Source organism: Alligator mississippiensis, chromosome 11 (assembly GCF_030867095.1).
Source record: "Alligator mississippiensis isolate rAllMis1 chromosome 11, rAllMis1, whole genome shotgun sequence".
Taxonomy (NCBI): Eukaryota; Metazoa; Chordata; order Crocodylia; family Alligatoridae; genus Alligator; species Alligator mississippiensis.
The window spans coordinates 17,581,185-17,602,841 of NC_081834.1; the positions used below are offsets into that span (position 1 = coordinate 17,581,185).

The following is a 21,657-nucleotide window of genomic DNA, read 5'->3' on the forward strand; positions in this document are numbered from 1 at the left end:
ACAGTTGCTTGAACCATTTTCTGTATAAAAGCAATAAATGGAAGGGGCTAAATTGCTTCTCCACGCGTTGCCTCCAGTTAAAACTGCAAAAACGATCGGCACCTACCTGCAGATGAGTACAGATGGCAAAGGCAAGCCAAGTGATCTCCCAGGCGAGGCCTGGGGCTCTGGATCTGGTCATCCTTACTCCCTGTAGCACTGCAGAGAGAGATTGTTACAGTTACAAACAGTCAAGCTGCTTTGCCAGAACTCAAGGACTACAGCAAACTGGGCGAAGGCCTGGAGCCGGGCTTTGGAAGCGATGCAACCCAAACAGCCGGGGCTTGTGCTGGCCAGCGGGGCAGGCTCACAGCACACACCATGGGCAGCCTGCGGGCTGGAGTCGTTCCCATTAGGGAAGGGGGGGAAGAGGTCGGAGAAGTTTGCAATAGGGGGTGAGCCTGAACCCCAGTCAATCTGCCATCCATCAGCAGCCCCTCCCAGCCCAAGCAGAGTGAAATCCAGGGTCTCAGATGTGCTATTACAGCCTCCTCGCCCACTCGGGGCGCAGAGCCCAGCTCTGGAAAGCGCTGGCTCCAGGCAGCTGGGAGACAACGTGGTCGGGAAGGGGGAGCAGCCAGGCAGTGAGGATCACCCCAGTGAAACCCGGCCCAGTGAAACCCACCGCCGGGATCGCTCCTGCAGCCGCGCACGTGCCGGACCGTGACTATAGCCCCGCTGCTGCGGCGCCACCGCAGGCTGCCACCCGCCCCCTCGGCTGCGCTGCGGGGCGCTCCGGGGCACCAGCCCCTCCCTGCTGGTCTTGCCGGAAAGACACCGGCCTCGCCGAGGTCCGGCGCTCGGCCAAGCAGCACCTGTCTGCTCTCCCGGCGGCCGCTCCCGCAGGGCCCCGCGGAGCTCCCGCCGGCTTCTCCCCAGCACGAGGACCACCCCTGCCCGCGAGTCCGTGCCCGCAGGGCTCGGCTCGGCTCGCCCCGTCGGGGCTGCAAGAGGGTTGCGCGCTGCGGCCCGGCGCGCGGGACCTGCCTGTGGCGGGGTCGCTCCGGAGGCGACCTGGCGGATCCGCGGGGGCGCACGCTCCCCGCCGCCTCGCCCTCCCCTGCCGCGGCGACGCCGGCTCGGCCCCGGCCTCCGGAGCGCCTCCCTGCGGCGAGTGCACGAGGCTCCCCCCGTCCCGCTGCCGCCCCGGGGTCACCCGCCTCGTGCCCTGCCCGTGCGGCGGGGCAGCCGCGCTCCCGCATCCCGCTCCGCGCTCCGGGAGCCGCCCCGGGCCCGCAGCCGCGGCCGGACGAGCGGCTCCACCTGCCGCGAGCCCCGCGCCCACCTGCCGCCCCGGCGGGCCCGAGCCCGGAGCGCAGCCCCTCGGCTCGGGCTCCTGCCTCCCTGGCCGCCCCGCGCGCCAGCCCTTCACCTCGCCCGCGGCTCCCGCCCGCCCGCCGGGCTCCTCCGGCAGCCGCCGCGCTGCGCTGAGCTGGGCTGGGCTGGGCTGGGCTGGGGGTCGGCTCCGGACCCGGACTGCGCGGAGCCGACGCCGTGCGGTCAAGGACGTTGCGCTGGAAACTTCTCCCGTCTCTTCGGGCTGCTTGAGAGCGAGCTGGATGAAAAAAAAATAGAAAAAAAAAAAAAAAGAAAGAAGAAGGCTGTCCTCCATAGCCGGGAAGGGAGCGCCCTCTGTTGAAACCAGGCTGTGGGGAGAGGCGACGCGCCCTGAGGGAGAGCCTCAACGCCAGTGCGGTCCAGGCCCGCCGGCTCCGCGCGCGGGGTTTGCGGGGCTGCCCGGGTCTTAGCCGGCACGGCGGGAGACGGCCCCTGGACACATCTGCCCCGCGCTGCTAAAGAGGCGCATCTGCCTGGTGGCAGCTTTTCCACCGCCCTCCGCGTGCAAGATCTTGGCTGTATGGAAATGGGAAACTCCTCTCTAGCTTGCTCCCGACAACCTGAACTGGGGGGCATCCGAGCCTTGGGCGTGCAGGGAGGAAGCCCGCCAAATGATTTGAAAGCATCTGAAGCCCCAGGTGGGGGTGGAGGATGTTTGCCCATAGTAGGGCCACATACGGTTCTTGAATGACTCACGGATCTGGAATCGATTTGGCTGATTTGGCTTGGAACACAACAAATTTTCTTTAAAAAATTAAATTTAAAAATCTGTGATCACGCCGTACCCTTTCCTTGTTGGTGAAGTTGCACAGGTGTAACTAGCGGGCACAGGGGAGCCTGTTGCACAGGTGTCCCCAAGTTGGACCTCACTCAGTCCCCAGTTCTGTTGATTCTGGAGTCTGAACCGGACACAAGTGACTCCCCGGAGCTGCCTCGGTTGCACAGGCTAAAACAATAAGGAGTGAGCTCTGAGGAGCAGCTCCCAGCCCTGCTGAGGGAGAAGCTGCCCAAGGTCCATGATTACTTTGCAGAGCAGAGCTCCACTGTGCAAGTATTGTGCAGCCCTTGGTACCTAACGGGCTCCCTCCGACAAGCTGGAAAAATACTTTGCTGGGTTACTAGCAACTGACCACAGTCTTGTTGCCCAATGGTCATATTTAGAACATAAAACTTTCTGCTTCCTGTGTGGATAAATTCAAAACAAGGTTTGGAGATATAGTTCTAATGTTTTTAACAGGAAGTCTTGTCCAAACATTTGTCCTTCCTCTCTGCTTTCAACCCAACCAGGCTCCTCTCCTAAATATATCATTTGTTTTTCCTTCTAGCTGTCTCCAAACTGTTAGCCACGATGAGCTATGTACATTTTTTCATGAGACACACTGGCATTGCAACTCTACCTGACTGAAGGAGAGAATAGATTAAAAAAGTGACTTTTAGATGCCATAGTTCTCCAGCACCATGAATGACGAGAGCTGCCACAGACACTACCAGCAGGGTTGGCGGCGAGGGGGGAGGGGTGGTGAGTGCCAACCAGAGGTTGGCAACCACCTGCAGACGCCGCCGGCAGCATCAACAGCAGCCAGCAGCAATCGCTGACCACCCGCAGATGCCACTGACCATGTCGACGATGCAGGGGTGGGGGTAGCAAGCAGTGACCGCCCACAGGGGGTTTGTAGGGGGTGCACCACCAGACTCAGGGGGTGCACATGCACATGTGTGTATCCGCTACGCGTTGCCAGTGTCCAATGCCATCTGCATGTTTTGCAATGCAGTTGTGAAATGGGTGGGAAAAGGTAAAATGGAGGGAATAGAGTAGAAATGCCAACTATAGATGTGGGTGCAGAAAGCAGCCACAGCAAATTTGTATCCACTTTGAGAACTTTTGACAGCTCTGACTAGATTTTCTCCCCTGCTGGCTGGGTTTGCTCTTGCCCTCCATGCCCTTCCCCTGCCAGTTCCTTCACTCCCTCTTACCCCTCCTCATCCCTGCCTTGTGCCCTTCACGCTTTTCCTTGCCTTTTCTTTCCCTTTAACTTAATCCCAACCAATTAACCCACCTCCAAGAAATCACAGCACTAACTAAATTGTTGCTCTCAGATTGTTCACCCTTCTGATGTGTGCTGTGCGGAGCTGCCTGGCCAGAAGGGGCTCCAGCCTGGGGAATCCGGGGGGAGAAATGAAGGGATCCTTTTCTTTTTTTCCAGTTTGAATTGAACTGACAAAAAGTGCTATTTTACTTGTCTGCAGTCTGGATGTCCCAGTAGCGTTTTGTTTAGGAAAAGCAGAAAAGCTAGAGGGTGCTCAGTGAAGCTGATGTCTCTCCCGTCCCAAGCCCTCTGGCTCCTGGGCAGCCCTGCCACACAGTCTTCTGGAGCCACAGGCCTTGGCAGCTCATGCCGGACTGGATTAACGCATAGGCAAACTAGGCACATGCCTAGGCCCTGAGCTGCAAGGGCCCCAGCCCTTCCCACCGCAGCAGCGCAAATGGCCCTGTCTGCCTCCCTTCCCTTCCCTTCCCCTCCCCTCCACTGCCCTTGCTACTGCTCTGGCTGCTTCCTAGCAGCAGCTCCAAGCCCCGCTCCCTGGGGGCAACAGTGCTGGGGTGGGAAGGAGGATCTCGACCAGCCTGGCAGTTTGTTTGCCTAGGGCCTACTACAGATTAATCTGGCCCTGAGCTCATGCCAGGATTTCCAGGCTCTGGAACTGGTTTCCCACTTGAATCTCTAAAGCTCTGAGAATCTGCAAATCAAACAGCCTGGCCAGTAGTGCAACTAGGGGTGGGCGAGCAGCTGGGGCCCATGGCTCTCCTGAGCTGTCCTCGTGTAGAAGGGACATCCCTCTGCCCTGTGTGGCTGCTCCTGCACAGCGGTGAGGGGTACTGGACCCAGTGATGCTGGGTGAAATAGCGTGCAGCACATCCAGGGGACGCTTGTAAGGAAACCTTGAAATGCTTTCTTCCCTTTTCATTATTGATTTCCTGGGGGAACAAGCATGCTGAATCTTGTTTTTTGTAAACTCTCCTCCCTTTTCACTTATTCAATTAAGTACCATATACAATGAGAAGAAAGTTATTCAAGCTGAAATTAACTTTTTAGTACAAAGAAAACCATATTGTCCAAAATGCTCAGCTCCTCCAGCAGAGCTCCTGTCCCATCCCAGTCAGGGACCAACCCCACCAGAGATGGGAAGCTTGGGAACCTCAACCCTGGAAAACATGAAAGAAGAGGCAAGGGACAGGGCCTGTCAAGGTTGGAATTTACTTAGAAATTGGACCTTAGATACAATTTTGAAAAACAGCATTTGCCTAAATAGAGACTTGAACCCTCAGATTAAAGTCTGACACTTTTCCAGCTGAGCTACCCAGGTTATACATAGAGGTTGCCCTGTTGCTGTTACTGTCCCAAACCTTGAGTGTGGGGATTCTTTTTCACTGAAGGAGGCTACCTGTTCTGCCTCACCTGCTGCTTTGCGACCAGTTGCATTTTGGTCTGGAAAAATAGAAAAATTGGTCTCTTTTTTCCATTTTACTCCACATGTGAAGGGGTTTCTTTTCCCTGGAAGGTAAAAAGAATCTACTCCAGTGAAATGGGTACAGACTTGGTTTTCTTCCTCTTGTTAGCCTGCACAACCAAAACCATGGAATTAGGCAAGGTCATTTCTCATGGTGTAAACAGACACAAAAAAAGCTTTCCTCCACTCAATCTTCCCACTCTTCTCTTCCATGAGAGCTCTCAGCAAGGTAGGTGCCCATTTTGATGGCAGCAGTGCCAGTAGGTGAACATGAGGGCCATTAGGCAGAGGCAGAGTGTGTATCAGATGGTCAAAACAGAAAAATAGCACTAATGCCTGGGCACCAGCAGTCAGAGAACCTGGCTACACTGCAGCTTTAACTCAGGACTCTTCTGCATGCAAAGCAGAGATAATCACAACTACACCATCAAACCAGAACTGCTTGTATTCAATCTTGCTATTCCTGTAAATCAAGACACGTGTTAAAGAATTAAATGCTTTGATTCAATGAGTGCATGAGCTGAGGACAAGAGTGGTCAGACTGCAGATCCGCCAAGACACCCAGGCAGATTTTTCTTTTTTTCCTAAGGGGAGAAAACATGGAAGTGAGACTGTGACCTTCCTGCCCTGTAGAAGGCCTGGGAGGAGAATGGATCTGGTTGGGCTGGATGAAAAAGCATTGAAGAGGACGTTTTTGTAAGAACATTTTGAAATATTTGGTCCTGAACTTATTTTTTAAACCTTGTGAAAATGGCACTTTTTCTTATGTTAAAAAAAACCAACCAATAATTCATCACTTGGGAAAAATTGGAAAAAATACAGAAAAAAAAAAATCTTCCTTTCCCACCTCCAATTTATGTTTTTTTTAAACAAACGGAAGTAGAATTTGAACTGAACAAATAAATGAAATGGACATTAACCTAGAGCAGGTTACCGCCCTAGGACTGACAATCCAGCTGTGTCAGTATGGTTACTTGAGTCTGGGTAATTCAGTTGGTAGAGCATCACATTTCTTTAAATCTGTGGCTCCCAGGGTTAAAGACATTTGTAGCTTTCCAGCAAAGAACTCTGACTTCCTAGAAAAGTAACAGGGCCAGCCCCTTTTCCTTCAGCCCCTCAGCTACACAACAAAGGGCCATTACCTTTCAAGTCTTCCCCACAAGTAACTGGTATTGGGGACCTCCCAGGCGCTCCCTAGAAGACCCTCTGTCCAGAAGTACTAGGGCCGTCATCTCCAGGGCCATAGTGAGGATGATCCCTCACTGGGGTGGGAAAGGAGCATTGCACTGAGGAGTTGAATTTTTCAGAAATATTTTTGGGGGTGTTACACAATACTTCATTTCAACTTGAAAATAAGTTGGCAAAGCTGTGACTGGTGGTAATTGCCTTAATTTCTCATGAAGACTGTTATGGGGTTGAGCGCCAATACATATAATTGAATCCGTGTTTGCGTGACAGTGGCTCCACTGAAAAACAAACCAGAACTTTGTAAGCCTAAAAACCCAGGAATACGGGCTACTCTGCTAAAGAGATCAATGCCTCAAACAGTGGCAGTAAAAAGGTATATTTTTACTCTTTGTGGTGCAGTGGATGGTGGATTGGGTTTGTAGACATTCAAGACATGACTTTTGGACATTCAAAGATTGTGAGTTTGAGTTCTACCAGTCAGTCATTTTTACAAAAACCCTGCTCAGTGGATTCTTACAAACATGGAGGCACCTGCTGCAGCCACTGTTGGCCACGGGTCATTGCTCCAGATGAAGCTTGTTGAGGGAGTGAAAAAGGAGCTTTCTAGCAGAGCGGGGAGGCACACTTACATTCTGAGCTCTGCTCCCCTTCCTGTGGCAAGTATCACATCTCCAGGCAGAGAAGTATGTAGAGGCCCTGGCAAGGGTTTGCTTTGGTTTGCTCCCTGCACTAAGATACTGGTGTTCTGCTTTCACCAGAGTTCAGAGGTAGAACCACCTGCAAATGAAGCAGACATGATCACTACACTGGGAAATCTCTTGTGGGCCCCATGGCACTTACTAGCTTATCAGCAGGGACAGAAGTGACTACGCAGGAGAGAGAGAAGATCCAAGCCCCTCACTGAGCTGGATCTGCTTTCCCTGAACAGTGTTTTGGGGGGGGAGGTGGAGGAGGGAAGTGTAGGCTTCTTTTTTCACTCCCAAAAGAATAAGCAGAAATTACCTGATTTGTAGTGCAATGAGTCGAGCACTGGGCTTGCAGATAGTAAATGAAACAGTACGGCTTTGGGTTTGCTTCCCACCAGAACCAAACCTTCTGGGAGTGGATGAGGGGTTGGATTTCATTCTAGTAATTTTGTCAATTTTTTGTCAAGGCTTCTGAGAAATTCTTATTTTTACATCTGCTTATATGAAGGACTGATCACTTAGTATCAGTGACTGAGAGGGATTATGTGTCTGGATAAACCTCTTTCTGTTCCTGCACGGTTCTTACCCCTGACTTGTTCTCTAACCAGCATAAATAGCTCTGGACTGCAACTTAGAGGCATCCTATCCCTCCCACTAACAAGGTTTTGTCCACAGTGCAAAAATTATTAGTTACACATCTGAGCAGGCTATGGTTAGAGTCGGGTCTCTGGAGCGGACCCACCAAATTGTCCCAAGTGACAGGTCTAGGGATCAGCAATATCTAGGCAGGGTCCCAGTGATAAAAAGTTCATTGAACAAGATGATTGAAACAAAATGTTTTGAGCTAAAATGTTTTTGTCAAAAGCAAGTTCTAATGTCTAAATTCTTCAGGGCAGGGATTGTCTGCTGTTGTGTGCTGATACAATTCTGAGCACAATAGGCCCCCATCTTGGTTAATCCATAAGCAATTCCAAAATCAACATAAACACTTATAATGAATAATAATGTCATGGAGATGAGTATGTCAATTTTTAATTTGTAGTTTTTCAAAGTAGGCTTTGTGTGGTTTGCATGTCATCTTTGTAAAGGGAAGCAATTCTGAGATTGTTGCACATTTCAAAATACACATGTATAATTTCTGTATTAATCTTTTGTCAGTAGTAATGCTTTTCATTGCACATATGCTTTCTTTTTGTTGGACTGTAAAATATGTAGCATCTAGATGACTATTAAACATGGCAATTGTAAGGCCCTTGTTGTCCATAAAATTGTGAAATATGGAGGTTTATGCTTATTATTTCATTGAACAATTACTGCCATGATCTTGTCCAACTGTACAGCTGGCATGGTCTCACAAGGAAGTTGGTTGGAACTATGATGGTCTTATTCTTTATTTATTTTGTCTTAACTTAAAACCATGTGTTTTTGCTACTGATCTCAGCAATGAAACACTCTCATTCTTCTTAGCTTCATGCTTGATTGGAACAACTAAAGCTTTCAAGTAAGACTGAATGCTGCAAGCGGGAAGGATAGAGAAAAGGGGTTGCATGAAACAAAACTTTAGCCAAATCAAGAAAGGGAACATCTCATTTTAGCCAAAGTCCACGAGCATACAGAACATGCCAGTTTTAGTACATTGTGATTATCATAATTCAACCTCTAGGCTCGCAGCAAAAGAGGATATTCAAGTTTAAAAGAGAAAAAGATACAGTTTTTTCCCCCCAGATATCTTCATATTAGGAAACAAGTGCAGTGTCTCTCTGAATGATGTCCACTCAAAGCATGTTCAACTGAATCATTCTAATGTTCATGCAAACCATTTGCACTCATAAAAAAAACCTATACTAGTTGCAGGGAAATCTTTGGCAAAACTACAAGTCTGAGCTCCACTGAAACAGTCTGGGAAAAGATTTGGCTCATAAATCAGGATTAAGTTTAATGAGTACCAAACTGGAAGTGTCCTGCAGAGACTTCATGGCTACATTTTCAGAAACAAAATTTTGGTCTGAAAGCCCTCAATTATCAATTGTAGATCTACAACTGAGTGACTAGAAAAGGAAAAAATGTTGGATTTTATGCAACTTATATCATATACACTCTAACATGGTACATAACTTGCAACAATATTACATTGTATTATACTGGGTATTTTATTTTAGGCAACAACCTCGTTGGGACAGAGATCAGTCATACACTACAAGGATCATACATTGATATGATGCTATACAAGAACCTAATTTTGCTACTGGTGTAAAAAGTATCAATTGAAACATACAGGCACAGTATGAGCCTGTATGTTTTAAATTGATCCCCAGAAGCTATGAAAGGCATTGCCCTCCACATCTCTCCTCACCCAGTGAGATGAAAGATGACAGCACCATTAATATATGACCAGAAAAATAGGTAGGAAAGAAAAACACGTAGCCCATGTCTTACAAAGGAAAAGTAGACAGACCCTATGTCTACGTTATACATCTAAACACAACTGGAGAAAGTTGCTTATTGCTTGTACAGCTTATGTTTAAATGACTGCAATGTTAACCCCAGCAATATGTACAAATAGTAATTTCAAGCATTAGAATAAAAATTGCCAATTCTTTTCTTAACAAATTCCTTTTAAACCTCAAGTAAAGCAACTTGAGGTTCATTTGCATATTTATGATCCTGCACAGTAGGAGCAGATGTATTAAATTTCATTAGTCTTCCCTCCAGAATAAACACTTAATGATTCAGATGGCATGGACCAGTATTTATTTTTTATTGTACTTTAATAGTCAAGCCCTAACCAAAATGTCAGTACTGATATTTAGAGCTCAATTTGTAACATGTTTACGAGATTGCTATATGGTTTTGTGGCATACCCTCTGATGGAGGGATTCAGATGATTAATATACCCTTAATTTGAAATCATGTAGATACGTACAGAAGATCAGCATTCAGATAAGTGGGAATATATATTGCCGAGGTAAAGAGTTTTATGTTTACTTAGTCATAACTTACGTGCTTCTTAACTCTTTCCCCTCCAGACTTTGCTACCTCCCTGCCCCGCCCCCCCAAATTCATCTCCCTTGAGGACTATGTACAGACCATGCTTGAACTTCTGAGCCTGTTTACTTTGTGCTGTCTGTTCTTCTGCAGGAGTGCCACAGGTTTATGTCCTCGAAGACTTTGATTGCTGCCACTTCTGTGATTGTCAGGAGTAAAATGTTCTGGAGTATGTCAATGCCATGTGAGGCAAGCAGCCTATCATATGCACACTGGCATAAGAGCTCTGGGGAATTGCCAGTGTTGCAAACCATGGACAGCAATAGACTACGGTCAACAGGAACATTACTTTTTCTCAACGAAACTTTACAAGGAGGACAGTGGGTAAGTTATGAAGGGGAGTGGAAGACGCAAGCTTTCATACAGGAGTTGTTTCCTTTTACCATGTAAATGTCTGAAGAGGAGGAAGAAAAATAAAGAGTGAATTGGGGGAGGGTGACAAGGAACAAGTGAGTGAGGGAAATCAGGGTAAATGAGGATAGGGTGGGAAAGAAGAGGGCAGTAAAGGGCTGAAAGAAGGAAGGAATGTGGGTAAGAGCAAAATAAGCCAGAGATGGAAAAAAAAGAAGGGTAGGTCAGTGACCTCCCTGGCAGAAGGGTGAAGATCTTTGGGGACAACTTGTTGCAGGTCACTTATGCAGTTTTGCACAGGGTGTATTTGGCAGAGCCTGGAACCAAACCAACATTTCCTGGTTCCCAGCCTTGTGCATTGCAATAAGAATATAAAAGCTTTAACATAGGCACTAATGCATGAGTGGTCACATAATATTGCTGCCTCATAAGATTGTGACAAGTAACACCTGAAGTCGGTAAAGGGAAATGGGAGGAAGCGATAAAATCCGCAATAGTGCCTGTAATTTATGGGCTAATGACAGAATTTAAAAAAAAGTGAAGAGCAAGTCTGTGTATTCTTTTTCTCCTCCAAGACCTATTCTCTTCCTTTTTCCCCCTTAAATTGACAGTCACCCTTGCCTCCTAATTTCTACACATTCATATCTGAATTGTATTGTAAATTATTACCAAAGGACAAAGTAACCCTGTGTCCTTACCTGCCTCACCATGGACAGGCAGCTGCCTACATGGTACAGAGTAAGTACTCTGTCCTTGCCAAGCTGCAGCAAAATGAGATAAATTCTTCCCTCCATTACATTTTTGTAACTCCTCTAAAGTCAACAGCACTGCCGGGATGCAACTGAGGAGGTAAACTGGCTCCATGTATCAGTTGTGTTATTCTGGGGCTACTAAAGGAGATGGGAATGTTTTTATTTTCCACAAGGGACTCATTTAACTCAGTAGAGATGGAGCACACAAGGTCCTAGATTCTCTGTCAGCCAGTAAATGTAGTAGTTATTTTTATTATCATTCAATGGGCTTCTAATTGAATACCATCTGCTTGGTGGTGTTACCAGTGTGGGTGTAAAGATGAACCAGCAGGGTTAAAAAAACAGACCATTTACAAATTCTGAAGATTTACACTTTAAAGATAACAAATACAGCTGGTTAGAAAACAGAAAAATGTAATTCTTTCCCCATATTTTTGTCAATTGATCTTTGATATACACTTTCCTACCAGCTCTATTATTATACACTGGAACTTCCTCTGTCCTATTTTCCCTAAAAGTGAAAGCACAGATGTAAATATGACCGGCTGTTATACTGGTATGAATTCACACTAACTCCCTTTAAGTCAGTGAAGTTCTGAGGGTATAAAGCTGAACTGAAAGAATTTGTCCCTCTTTCCTCTTCATTCCACACAATAATTTAATATGGAAATGCGAGTTTTAGGCAAAGGATGAAGAGTTAGCATATGGCCTCAGACTGAAGCAGACTTCAGTTACGCCAGTGTAAAATCAAGTAGATGAAGCTATATTGTAACTGTACGTGAGAGCAGAAACTGACCCTTTCAGTCTAATGTACACAAAACTAAAAAGAGTATATTGTACTGTAAGAGGAAATACATGTATATCTAAAATGCTTGTATTTTATTTCATGGGGAAAAATCAATAGCTTCATTGTTACACTTTGCTTATAAACTGATTATCAAATACCAGTATATGTAGGGATGTGGAAGATGAATAATTGTTCTTTCAAAGGAAAACCACAAAGATCTATAATCTTGGGTCTAAAATAACATTTGAAAGTAATCTATTATTAAAATAGCCATTTTTAAAATTGGTCTTTTTCTGTTTAAAATGTCATTTCTTCTGCGTTCTTAATATGTATTAATAAATAAATATATGGGATGTTTATCTGAGACTGAGCAGCTGAGTTCTGCAGTATCCTGAAAAAGAAACAATCATGCCACAAATAAATATTTCATACAATATGCATGATATGGCTAGCTCTTTGTTGAGTACAGAATCTTTCAGGATATGTTGATCTTTAACAAGGAGCTTGTAGTGCTGGCATAAGGCAAACAATAAAGTCAGCAGGTGAAAAATAACCCTGACTTACTTACCGAGGCAAGGAATGTCCTTCTGCATGTAGTACCACATGTAAGTTCACTTACAGAGATATATTTTATCTCCCAAAGGCAAGGAATGAGTTAAAGCCTTATGTTTGTATACTACAGTTACTGATATGAAGACAGTAATTGCCTTTTAACCTTGAAATGAGGTATCTTCCAAATCTGTATTACAGACCACAGAACTTTAGTCTGGTATTTGTTCCTGATATACAATACTCTGACTTCCAGTGGCCTAGTTTCCTGGTGGGAGTGTTTTGATTTTCTCATGGAGTTTCTATCATACATCTTATGTCAGTAATAGCCATTATTAACTGTTATCAGGTAATTTTACTTCAGTAAGGCCCTGGAGAGAGATTGAAGATTAAAGTCTGAACCAGAAGCTCTGGAATAATGACAAAACCCACTTAGCAACTAGCATTCTATCAACTTATTGCTATAAGAAATGCTCAATCATATATTCAAATAGATTGAGTTAATAGCACTTTACCTTTACAATATGACAATCATGGTATGTGAGCCTTTTTCCTTAGTTGTTACAAACCAAAATTTAGTTTCTGAAAATGTAGCCATGAAGTTTCTGCAGGACGCTAGAAACTGCTTATTGGGCTAGGGACAGACACTATACATAAACCGGTTTAAGTGATCAGAAACCGGTTTAAACCTGTAACAGAACAGATGTGCAGTGTACATAGACCAGGTTGAAAATGGCTGAAACCAGTTTGAGATGAACCTAGTTGAATGTGTATCAGACTTGACTGATTTGGTTCAAACCAGTTTATGCAATGTCTGCCCCAGACACTTTGCTGGTTTAAGATAAACCAGACTCCCCCAGCATCCCAGCATGTACTCTGGGCTGGGAGGAGCTCTCTGCTCCACAGCAGGGCTGGTCTCGTCCCTCTGGTCCTTGGCCAGAGCTCCGGCAGAGACTGCAGGCACAGCAGGGTCTGCCTGGCTTCCCCTCTCCTTGCTGCTCAAGCAAGGATCCCTACTCCCTCCCTCCCATCTCCCACAACACAGACCCCAGCCCAATGGACCCTAGGCATGTGATATGCTAGATAATGCTGAGAGGTGTCTGCGTGTGTGCGTGTCCAATCTCACTGGAACAGGCAGACAGATCCATGACCACTTAGGGCTTTTTCGAGCTAATCAACAGGTCAGCTAGTAAGCTGTTTAAGGAGAATTTTAACTAATGGAGAGAGGCTATTGTTTTGCTGATGTGGTGATAAATACTGTTATCAGCTCCCTGCTGGCTTGCTTGCCTGTCAGTTTGCTGCAGACAGTATAAAGAAGCAGGGAAGGAGATTGAAAAGCTCCATATCATCATCAGATGCATGCATTGCCCAGCCCACCTTGCCTCAGAGTGCTAGCAGGGGGCTGGGGGCTGGCAACACTCCCACCCCCTGAGCAGCCAGCCGGGAAAAGCCTGGGATGGTGCAGGCAGAACTCCCTAATGAGAGTCCTGCTGGGGCCTGGCCACGCACCCGGTCCCCCAGCTCAGTACTGTAAAAGGGAAGGGAGGGCTTCTCTAGTACCCCCTAGCTTCTAGCCCGAGCCACAGCAGGTATGTGCCTGAATTTCCTCAGCCCAGAGAGCATGTCTGTTTGGTTACAAGCCAGTTAAACCTAGCTAGGTTAGACTAACATACAAAGATTGAATCAATTCAGGCTCAGGCTTTTTGAAGGTCTGTGCCTAGCCTTGATGTCCTATTTTGTTTCCAAAAAGTGGTTCAGGAAAGGAGCTTCTTGAATGAAAGGGGAGAAAGATTGGCAGAGAAAGAGAACTGCTGACAGGTGGCAAAATCCCTGTTATCACTGTAAATGCTACATCCACCCCTAGACTGTGTTAGGGCAGACCAAATTACTTTTATATTAATTCAGTCTGCCTATTGTCAGTAGCTTCAAATATATTTATTCAAACAATACAAATTATACAGGCCTACATACATTCTTCAGTCATACATCAAGAGAACTTTAAGCCGCTTACCAAATCATTATTATTGAGCAGGCTGGTCGGAAAATTGGGAGTGGGGAGTAGGGTGGAATCTGCACTGAGTTTGGTTATTTTTCTTCCCTGCTAAGCTTTTCATTTTGTTTTACCAGCTCTAGCTCTGATATCAAAAAGTAGGGGGAAATTCAATAAACATTTCCAAAACCTTGTTTTCCCATTTTTAATTTGGCTACTTTTATTCTAATTTTGAATATTTTTTCTAGACTTCCAGGTTGCTTTAATTATTTATTATTAGTCAGATTCACACACTTGAGTTCTACCTCAGGAGTAATTCCACTGAGGTCAATGACCATGATGAACAAAGGTGCTACTCAACACAAGTAGAATATATTTGTAGTGCTGTAAGTTAACCAGTTCTGTACAATATCTGAGTTAAACAGGTGACTGATCTCCATTCCAGGGAACTTATAGCACAGAAGTACAAGTGAAACTGGTATGGTAGATAGTATAATATAAAGTGCATAAAAACCTGCTTGAAAGGTTGAGAGATTACATCATGAAAAATCATTTTGGAACAAAATAAGTTTTGCAGACCAGGATGGAGGTGAGTAAAGGGGGCTCTGTGTCCTTTCTGCATCTCCTGAATTCTGCCTTGCTTCAGTGCAACTTGCGGCATAACTCTGAGCAGCTTTAAGGTCTGTTCTAACTGATAGCCACTAGACAAGCCTGCCTACTTGGCAATTGAACAGCCATGTGTGGCTGCTTATGGGTCACCTGAAGCCCAGAATAGCCAGTCTGGCATAGAGCTGTACACATAATGAACTCTTATATTTACTGGCCAAAATAAAAATCTAAAATAAAAAATTAGTTTCAGATGGACCTGTAACACTGTTTTCTGGTTATTTGCCACTTCTGTTCAAAACATTTTTTTCAGGTCAGTTTTGAAACCAAAGAGTTTCAAATCAAAGTCAAAATATTTTATTTTTCTCTGAATCTAGTTACTAAATTCAACTTGCTTTTGCAAAGATTTTTAGGGTGCTCAAAATCTATATTCTTTAATTAATGTACTATTTGCTGAGAAATATTTCATTTTTGGTCCACTATAGTCAGTGGCCATATCTCATCCTGACACACCCTTTAAGCTAAAAAAAATTATAAAAAGGTGGCATAGGTCTATATATTGTCCACAGTCAGATAATATTTCTTGGTCTTAGCCACAGCAGTAGAAAGAGAGTACAATGAAATGCTAAAGCAGGACTATGAGGCCAAAAAGTAGGAATCATCTACTAACTACATTTCAGACTCAGAGACAAAGTTAAAAGTGGAGGGAGGACTTACCGTATTTTAGCAGCTCTGCTATTTCATGCGTCTGCTTCTTTCCCATGGTAAATGGAAGCTAAAGCTGCTTAGCCTTATTCTACTCAGGATAAGCTGCCCAGTTTAGTTTTCACTTACCATGAAAGAGGAGAGGACACACAAAACAGTTCTATGTTAAATTTGTTCTCCATTTAAGTATAAGTTGTCTGCCTGCCTATACCCAGAATGTACCTCCTTCTGTTTTCTTCTACTTGTGCAAGGTGAGTTAAGTGAAGTATATAATACACTGAACTGGCTTTATCTATTTTTGAACCCTCTCTTAAAGCAAGAGAGTTTGCACTCTTACACAGGTTTTGGCAAGCAAAAAGAAGATTCTTCAACTAGCAGATCTCTTGCTACTTCCTGTGTTTGTTCCAAAAACATAGATTGTATTTAAACAGCTGGATTGTACATACAACCAGCAAACACAATGATGACATATGCTCATACTATTCCCTTGTAAGAGACGAAGAACACAGAGGCAAAATCTGTCTTTACATATATACACATAGTTCCTGAAGCTGTGTGTTCTGATTTAAATGATCCTCAATATTTTTCTCAACTCAAGCTTTCCATTGGGCAGTAACAGCAAATGGCCACTCATAGTATTAAAGTACAGAATATGGAACTGATTGGCAGAAAAGAGAAGGAAAAACGTCCATTCTTTTTCAGCAGAACAAGAATTAGAGGAACTCAGTCCAGGCATATATCATTGTCATATTGCAGGTAGTTTATGGAGTTCATTTCAAAGACAATCATATGCTTTAGGCCTTTTCACTGCTGGTATTCAAATAATGTAAGACTAAAATAAATGCTCACACACCCATCATTTTATCTTCTCATCTATAGTACATAAGTCTATCTGTGTCATGTACACCACTAGGCAACAAGCTCTTGACGCAAAGGACTGTGTCTTCCTATACCGTATGTTCTGCTACATGCTTTGCAGCCTGTCCTATGGCTACTATGAATAAATAGTAGTTAGCCATGTTAGTCTGAAGTCAGGCAGAAGGAAGGATAGATGCACACTGTATAGATTAACCACAGAGCCTAAGCACAGAGCAGTGCTGCCACAGTATGTGATGAAGTAAGCTAGAGTTCACAAAAGCTCATCTTTTCTATATATGTCTTACTTAGTGGCCACATATTGCTCCTGGTCAGCCTGGGAAGGGAGAGCTGCCCCAGTTAGGTAGAATGCTGCCTCCCAGCCATGTCCTGATCTCCACGTGGCTGGGAGAGCTGTCCCGGCTGCCAGGCCTCCCAGCCATGTGGAGATCAGGATGCTCAGTCAGCATCTACACACGTGCTTTGGCGCATTAGTTCAATGCACCAATTTCTAGTACCTGTATCTACAGGTACTAGAAAACAGCACATTATACTAATCTATGGCACAATAATTGCTGCGCACGTGTAGACAGTGATACTTTATTGAGCAATGGCGACATGTAGGGGGTGCACACAGGTGTATGTGCACCCCCTGAGCATGGCAATGCACCCCCTGCAAAGAGGCACCATCAACAATGCCCGTGGTGCCTGTGGGCAGTCACTGCTTGCCCCCATCCCTGCTCCCCGCGGCTGACACCACTAGTGGCATTTGCGGGGAGTCCACAATCACTGCTAGCTGCCGCCACTGCCACTGGTAGCATTTGTGGGTGGTCACCGACCACCAGTCGGCGCTTGCCACCCCTCCCCCCCCGTGAGTGCCGCGGCTGCCTGTGGAAGCTCCCCGCTTGCTGCCACCATGCTCCTGCCCCCAACAGCACCACTGCCACCTGCAGGAACTCACCGTGCCCCCACAGCCTCTGGGGGCACGCAGCATTCATGTTACTGAGCATTTTATTAGTCTAATGTACAGTAAAGCTTCTCATGTAGATGCACCCAGTTAGTCTTTATGGTGCATATCTATCCTGACTTTTGCAATGAATAAGTAATATGAAAGAATACAAGCATAGTAATCATTTACCTCCATGGCTCTAATAAAATCTTTTCATTTTTTTCAAGACATTGGAAAAAGACTTCAAGGTACCACCAGTTCTTTGATTTCCAAGGCATGGCTGCAGCAGTCCATCCATACAGCCTGAACTACAAGGACAGGACTTAATTCACTTGTGAATAAAGAACAAGCAAGGGGGCCTAAAATGGGGAGTGTGCAAGAAGCACTCTGCATAGGGGCCAACAGCAACACAACCTGGAAGTGCTGGCTGAGCTATTTCCTATCAGCTCTGGAGACACCAGGAGCAAACTGCTACCCCATAGAAACTAATGGAAGCTTTGCCACTAATGTAAATGGTGACCAAAGGTTATTTCATGCTAGGTACCAGACAAAACCATGGTGAAAGCAGGGTTGTGAATTTTTCTGCTCAACACTGTACCCAGTCACCAAAGCAGGCTAGAGAAAAGATCAACAGAATGCTACATGCCCTTCCCAGAGAAGCAGAGATTCTTCATGGACATACTCGGCTTTGAGGACGTGAGACTCACAACTAGCCAACACAGCTGTAGGCCACAAAAGGTCAGATTCAACAAAGGACTTGGGTGCCAACAAGTGAGATGCCACGATGTCTTTGAGGTTCTTGGCTTTGGACTGTTGTCAAAATTTCGGAGTTGGTTGTCTGGGCCTCCTGTTCAGTGTACAGAAAGAGTCAATCCCCTCAGACTAGCAATCCAAAAACCCCACACACTGAGGAGCCACCTAAATAAATAAAGAAAATAATAACACAGGACTGGAAAGGGCTACTTGGGTCACCATGCCCCCTCCCCTGCAATTGCAGGCAACCATGTAAGAGATGCTAAGTATAAATGTGTCTACAACAGGCATGTCAAACTCAACTGGTGTTACAGTCTAGATGAGTGGTGTGAGGTAGGTCCACAAGCCAGCCCCCCCTGCTCCACACATGCTGGATCCAGCACACATGGCATCCACTGAGGGATCTGACCTACATGCGGCACAACCCCCACCTGGTGTGGGACCTGTGCCACACATGGCATGGGCTCCAGCTGGTCCAAGACCTCCACTGCATATAGCATCCATACTGTTGGTCTAAGACTGCACCGTACAAGGTGCCCATTCCAGCACCCATGCTGCATGGGGCACCCATGGGCATCACATACAGCTCAGGTCACAAACCAGTTGGACCAGGCACTGCATGCAGCCTGCACCCCAGACTAGCCAAGAGGGGAGATGCTGACGGCAGCATAGATCCCATGCCAGATGGAATAGATGCCATATGCAGTACAGTCCCAGACTTGCTGGGGTGGATGCTGTGTGTAGCACAGCTCCTGGAGCAGGTGCCATGTCTAGTGCACATCCCAGTCCCTGCATGTGGAGCCAGTTTGGTGTGTACTGCCTGGGTCACCCGGAGGCTGGGCAATTGGATTCTGCAGTGGACCCCAGGAAGAGAGCAGGAGAAATCAATGGAGCCACCAGGGCCTCAAGACCTTGAAATAGCAGGATTTTTTTTAGATAAAACATGAGCCAAGTTGCAGGTGAAGGCAAGCAGACACCAGTAGTCCTGCCAATCTGACCTGAGAAAACTCATTTATGACTCCTGCTGACTGATTTAACCTTGACTATGACAGTAAGATGCACCAGAGAGGTTTCTCTGTGACAATACAAGCAAGAATCATCCCACTCAACCTCCTGTCTCTAGCTGTATGTAGACTGGTGGTTTTCAAACTCTGTAGACTCAAAGCATGCCTCATTAGATTCAAGGCACCCCTTGGAAAATGCCAGCTCTCAGCTTTCACCTGTTTCTTGACTCTAGAAAAATAACAGAGCAATCCTCTTATTGCAAAGAACTCAGACCACAACAGGTCAGAATGTTCTCTTGGTTTTCTTCCCTTTTAAAGGAAAGGGGTAAGAGCTTCTGCATTTTGTGAGAAGCCCAATACTGCTGGCCTATACTAAGTGCACTCTGAGAATGCCAACGACATGGAGCTGACCGGGCCACCCTGCCATCCAGTTCCTGAATTCTAGTTGGGCTTTGGCCAAGTAGAAGACAAGTACCCGATTAGACTGGAGTCATGCTGGGCACATGCAGCAGCAGGATGCTAGGTACCCAATGAGCTTAGGCACTTCCAAGGCTAGCCAGTAGGGCTGTGCGAAATGACACTGTTTCAACTTGCGTTTCAACACAACAGTGTTTCGTTTCGAATTTTGTTTCAATTCGAAACTGCTGTTCTGTTTCGTTGAAGCAGTTTCGCTGTTTCAATGCTGTTTTGACATTTTGCCCGTAGGCTGTAATGGGGAAGCTCGAAACAGCCTATAACTTTGTCATTTCTGGCCTGATTTGGATGAGACATGCAGGAATGGTAGCCCCTTCTGAGGGCATGAAGCCTGCCATGTTTCAAGAAGATAGGTGCAGAGGTTTCGGGGAATCTGCACCTCAAAGTCTTGAAAGCAAAAAGCTCATGTCACATGCATGTGTTAAGCCACAGCAGGGTCAAAACTTCAGGGATGCTAGCCCCTGATGAGGCCATGAAGCCTGCCCAGTTTCAAGGAGATAGGTGCAGAGGTTTGGGGGACAGTGCACCTCAAGCTATGGACAAGCAAAACTCATGACATGGGTGACAGTGTGTGTGTTAAGGCACAGCAGGGTGAAAGCTGCCGGCATGCTAGCCCCTGCTGAGGCCACGAAGCCTGCCAGCTGTCAAGGAGATCGGTGCAGGGGGTTCTGGGGCCCTGCCCCTCTAGCTGCTGACAGGCAAAACTCATGACATGGGTGGGTGACACTGTGTGTGTTAAGGTGCGCCCTCACTCAACTGACACCAAGGCAGAAAGCAGGGCAGGTCAAACAATGCTGCCTTTTATGCAGTTTTTCCATCCCTCCCCCAGAGCACTGGGATTGGAAGAGACCTCAGGGAAGGGTGACAGTCACTGGCCAGCTACATAGTCAACAATGAGAGCACTCCCCCCACCCCCTCCTTCGCCTTTCTTTAGTTTCTGTTTCCCTGCAGGCAAGCCCAGCTTGAGCTTTGAAACTCGAAACGTTTTGAAAATTTCGAAATGTTTTGACTTGCCTCGTTTCGTTTCAAGCTGTTTCAAAGCTCTCTGTTTCTTTTCAATTTTACTGTTTTGAGCTCAAAACAAGTCAAAACAGCATTGAAATGAAACTGCCGGCAAAATTTTGCACCGCCCTACTCGGCAGGTACCAAAGCCTTTGACAATACACCCCACAGTTAGAAACCTGACACAAAGATCTCACAGTCCGTCATGTGCATTTGGATTCTAAGTCCTTGATGAACAGATGTTACTGCATGGTCCGTGTCTACATGAGACGCTTTACTGTGCACTAGACTAATCTACTGTACAATCAAGTGTCACCATCTACATGTGCGGGCATTTACTGTGTAGTAAATTAGCCTACTGTGCAGTAAATTTCCTACCTGCACAAGCAGGCAGTAAATTTAGGGCGCAGCATTGGCGACATGTAGGGTGTGCATGCGGGTACAAGTGCACCCCTGAGTGCGGCGGTGTACCCCCTATGAAAAGACACCGCTGACACTGCCGGTGGCGTCTGCGGGCAATCCGCGATCACCACTGGCCGCTACCAACGCTGCCGGAGGTCACCGGCCACCGGTCGGCGCTTGCCACCCCCCTCCCGCCACCAACAGCGCTGCGGCTGCCCGCAGCAGCCCTCCACTTACCGCCGCCGCCGCCGCCCTCCCACCGCTGACAGCACCGCCGGGGGCACGCAGCGCTCATGGTGCGCAGTAAAACCGAACAGCAGTCATTGCACGTGTAGACATTCGCAGCAGCGAGCGCACCCAGGAGCGCTGCTGAGAAAGCAGGCTCAGCGGCGAGGTCCCTCCTCCCCGCAGGAAGATCTCCGCGTGGCTGCAAGGGGGAATCGACAACGGGGCGCACAGCGAGCACCCGGCCCCGCCCAGCACAGCCCGCCCTTAGCAAGGGCCTGGCACGAGCTGCCTTCCCCGCTGGGCAGCGCGGAGCGGGCAGGCGCGCCGCAAGGACAGCAGCCCCGCCCCGCTCCGCTCGCGGCACCTGCAGCCGGGCTCTGCGCAGCGGAGGCCGGGCCGGGCCGGGCCGGGCGAAGCGCCTCCCCGGCAGCCGGCGGCCCTATC

At 46.8% G+C, this 21,657-nt stretch overlaps 1 protein-coding gene across 2 annotated transcripts in view; it reads right to left on the reverse strand.

The window, feature by feature from the left end:
- ADAMTSL3 (ADAMTS like 3) overlaps positions 1-21,408 on the reverse strand; it is a 368,636-nt gene extending 347,228 nt beyond the window's left edge. For both annotated transcript variants that reach the window (XM_019477525.2, XM_019477526.2), the window contains exons 1-3: positions 21,223-21,408; positions 1,412-1,594; positions 107-198 (exon numbers count right to left, since the gene is read on the reverse strand). In XM_019477525.2, coding sequence (XP_019333070.2) covers positions 107-198; positions 1,412-1,594; positions 21,223-21,280 — 333 coding nt within the window. In that variant the 5' untranslated portion in view covers positions 21,281-21,408. The remainder of the gene's footprint in view (positions 1-106; positions 199-1,411; positions 1,595-21,222) is intronic.
- Positions 21,409-21,657: the final 249 nt, after the last annotated feature.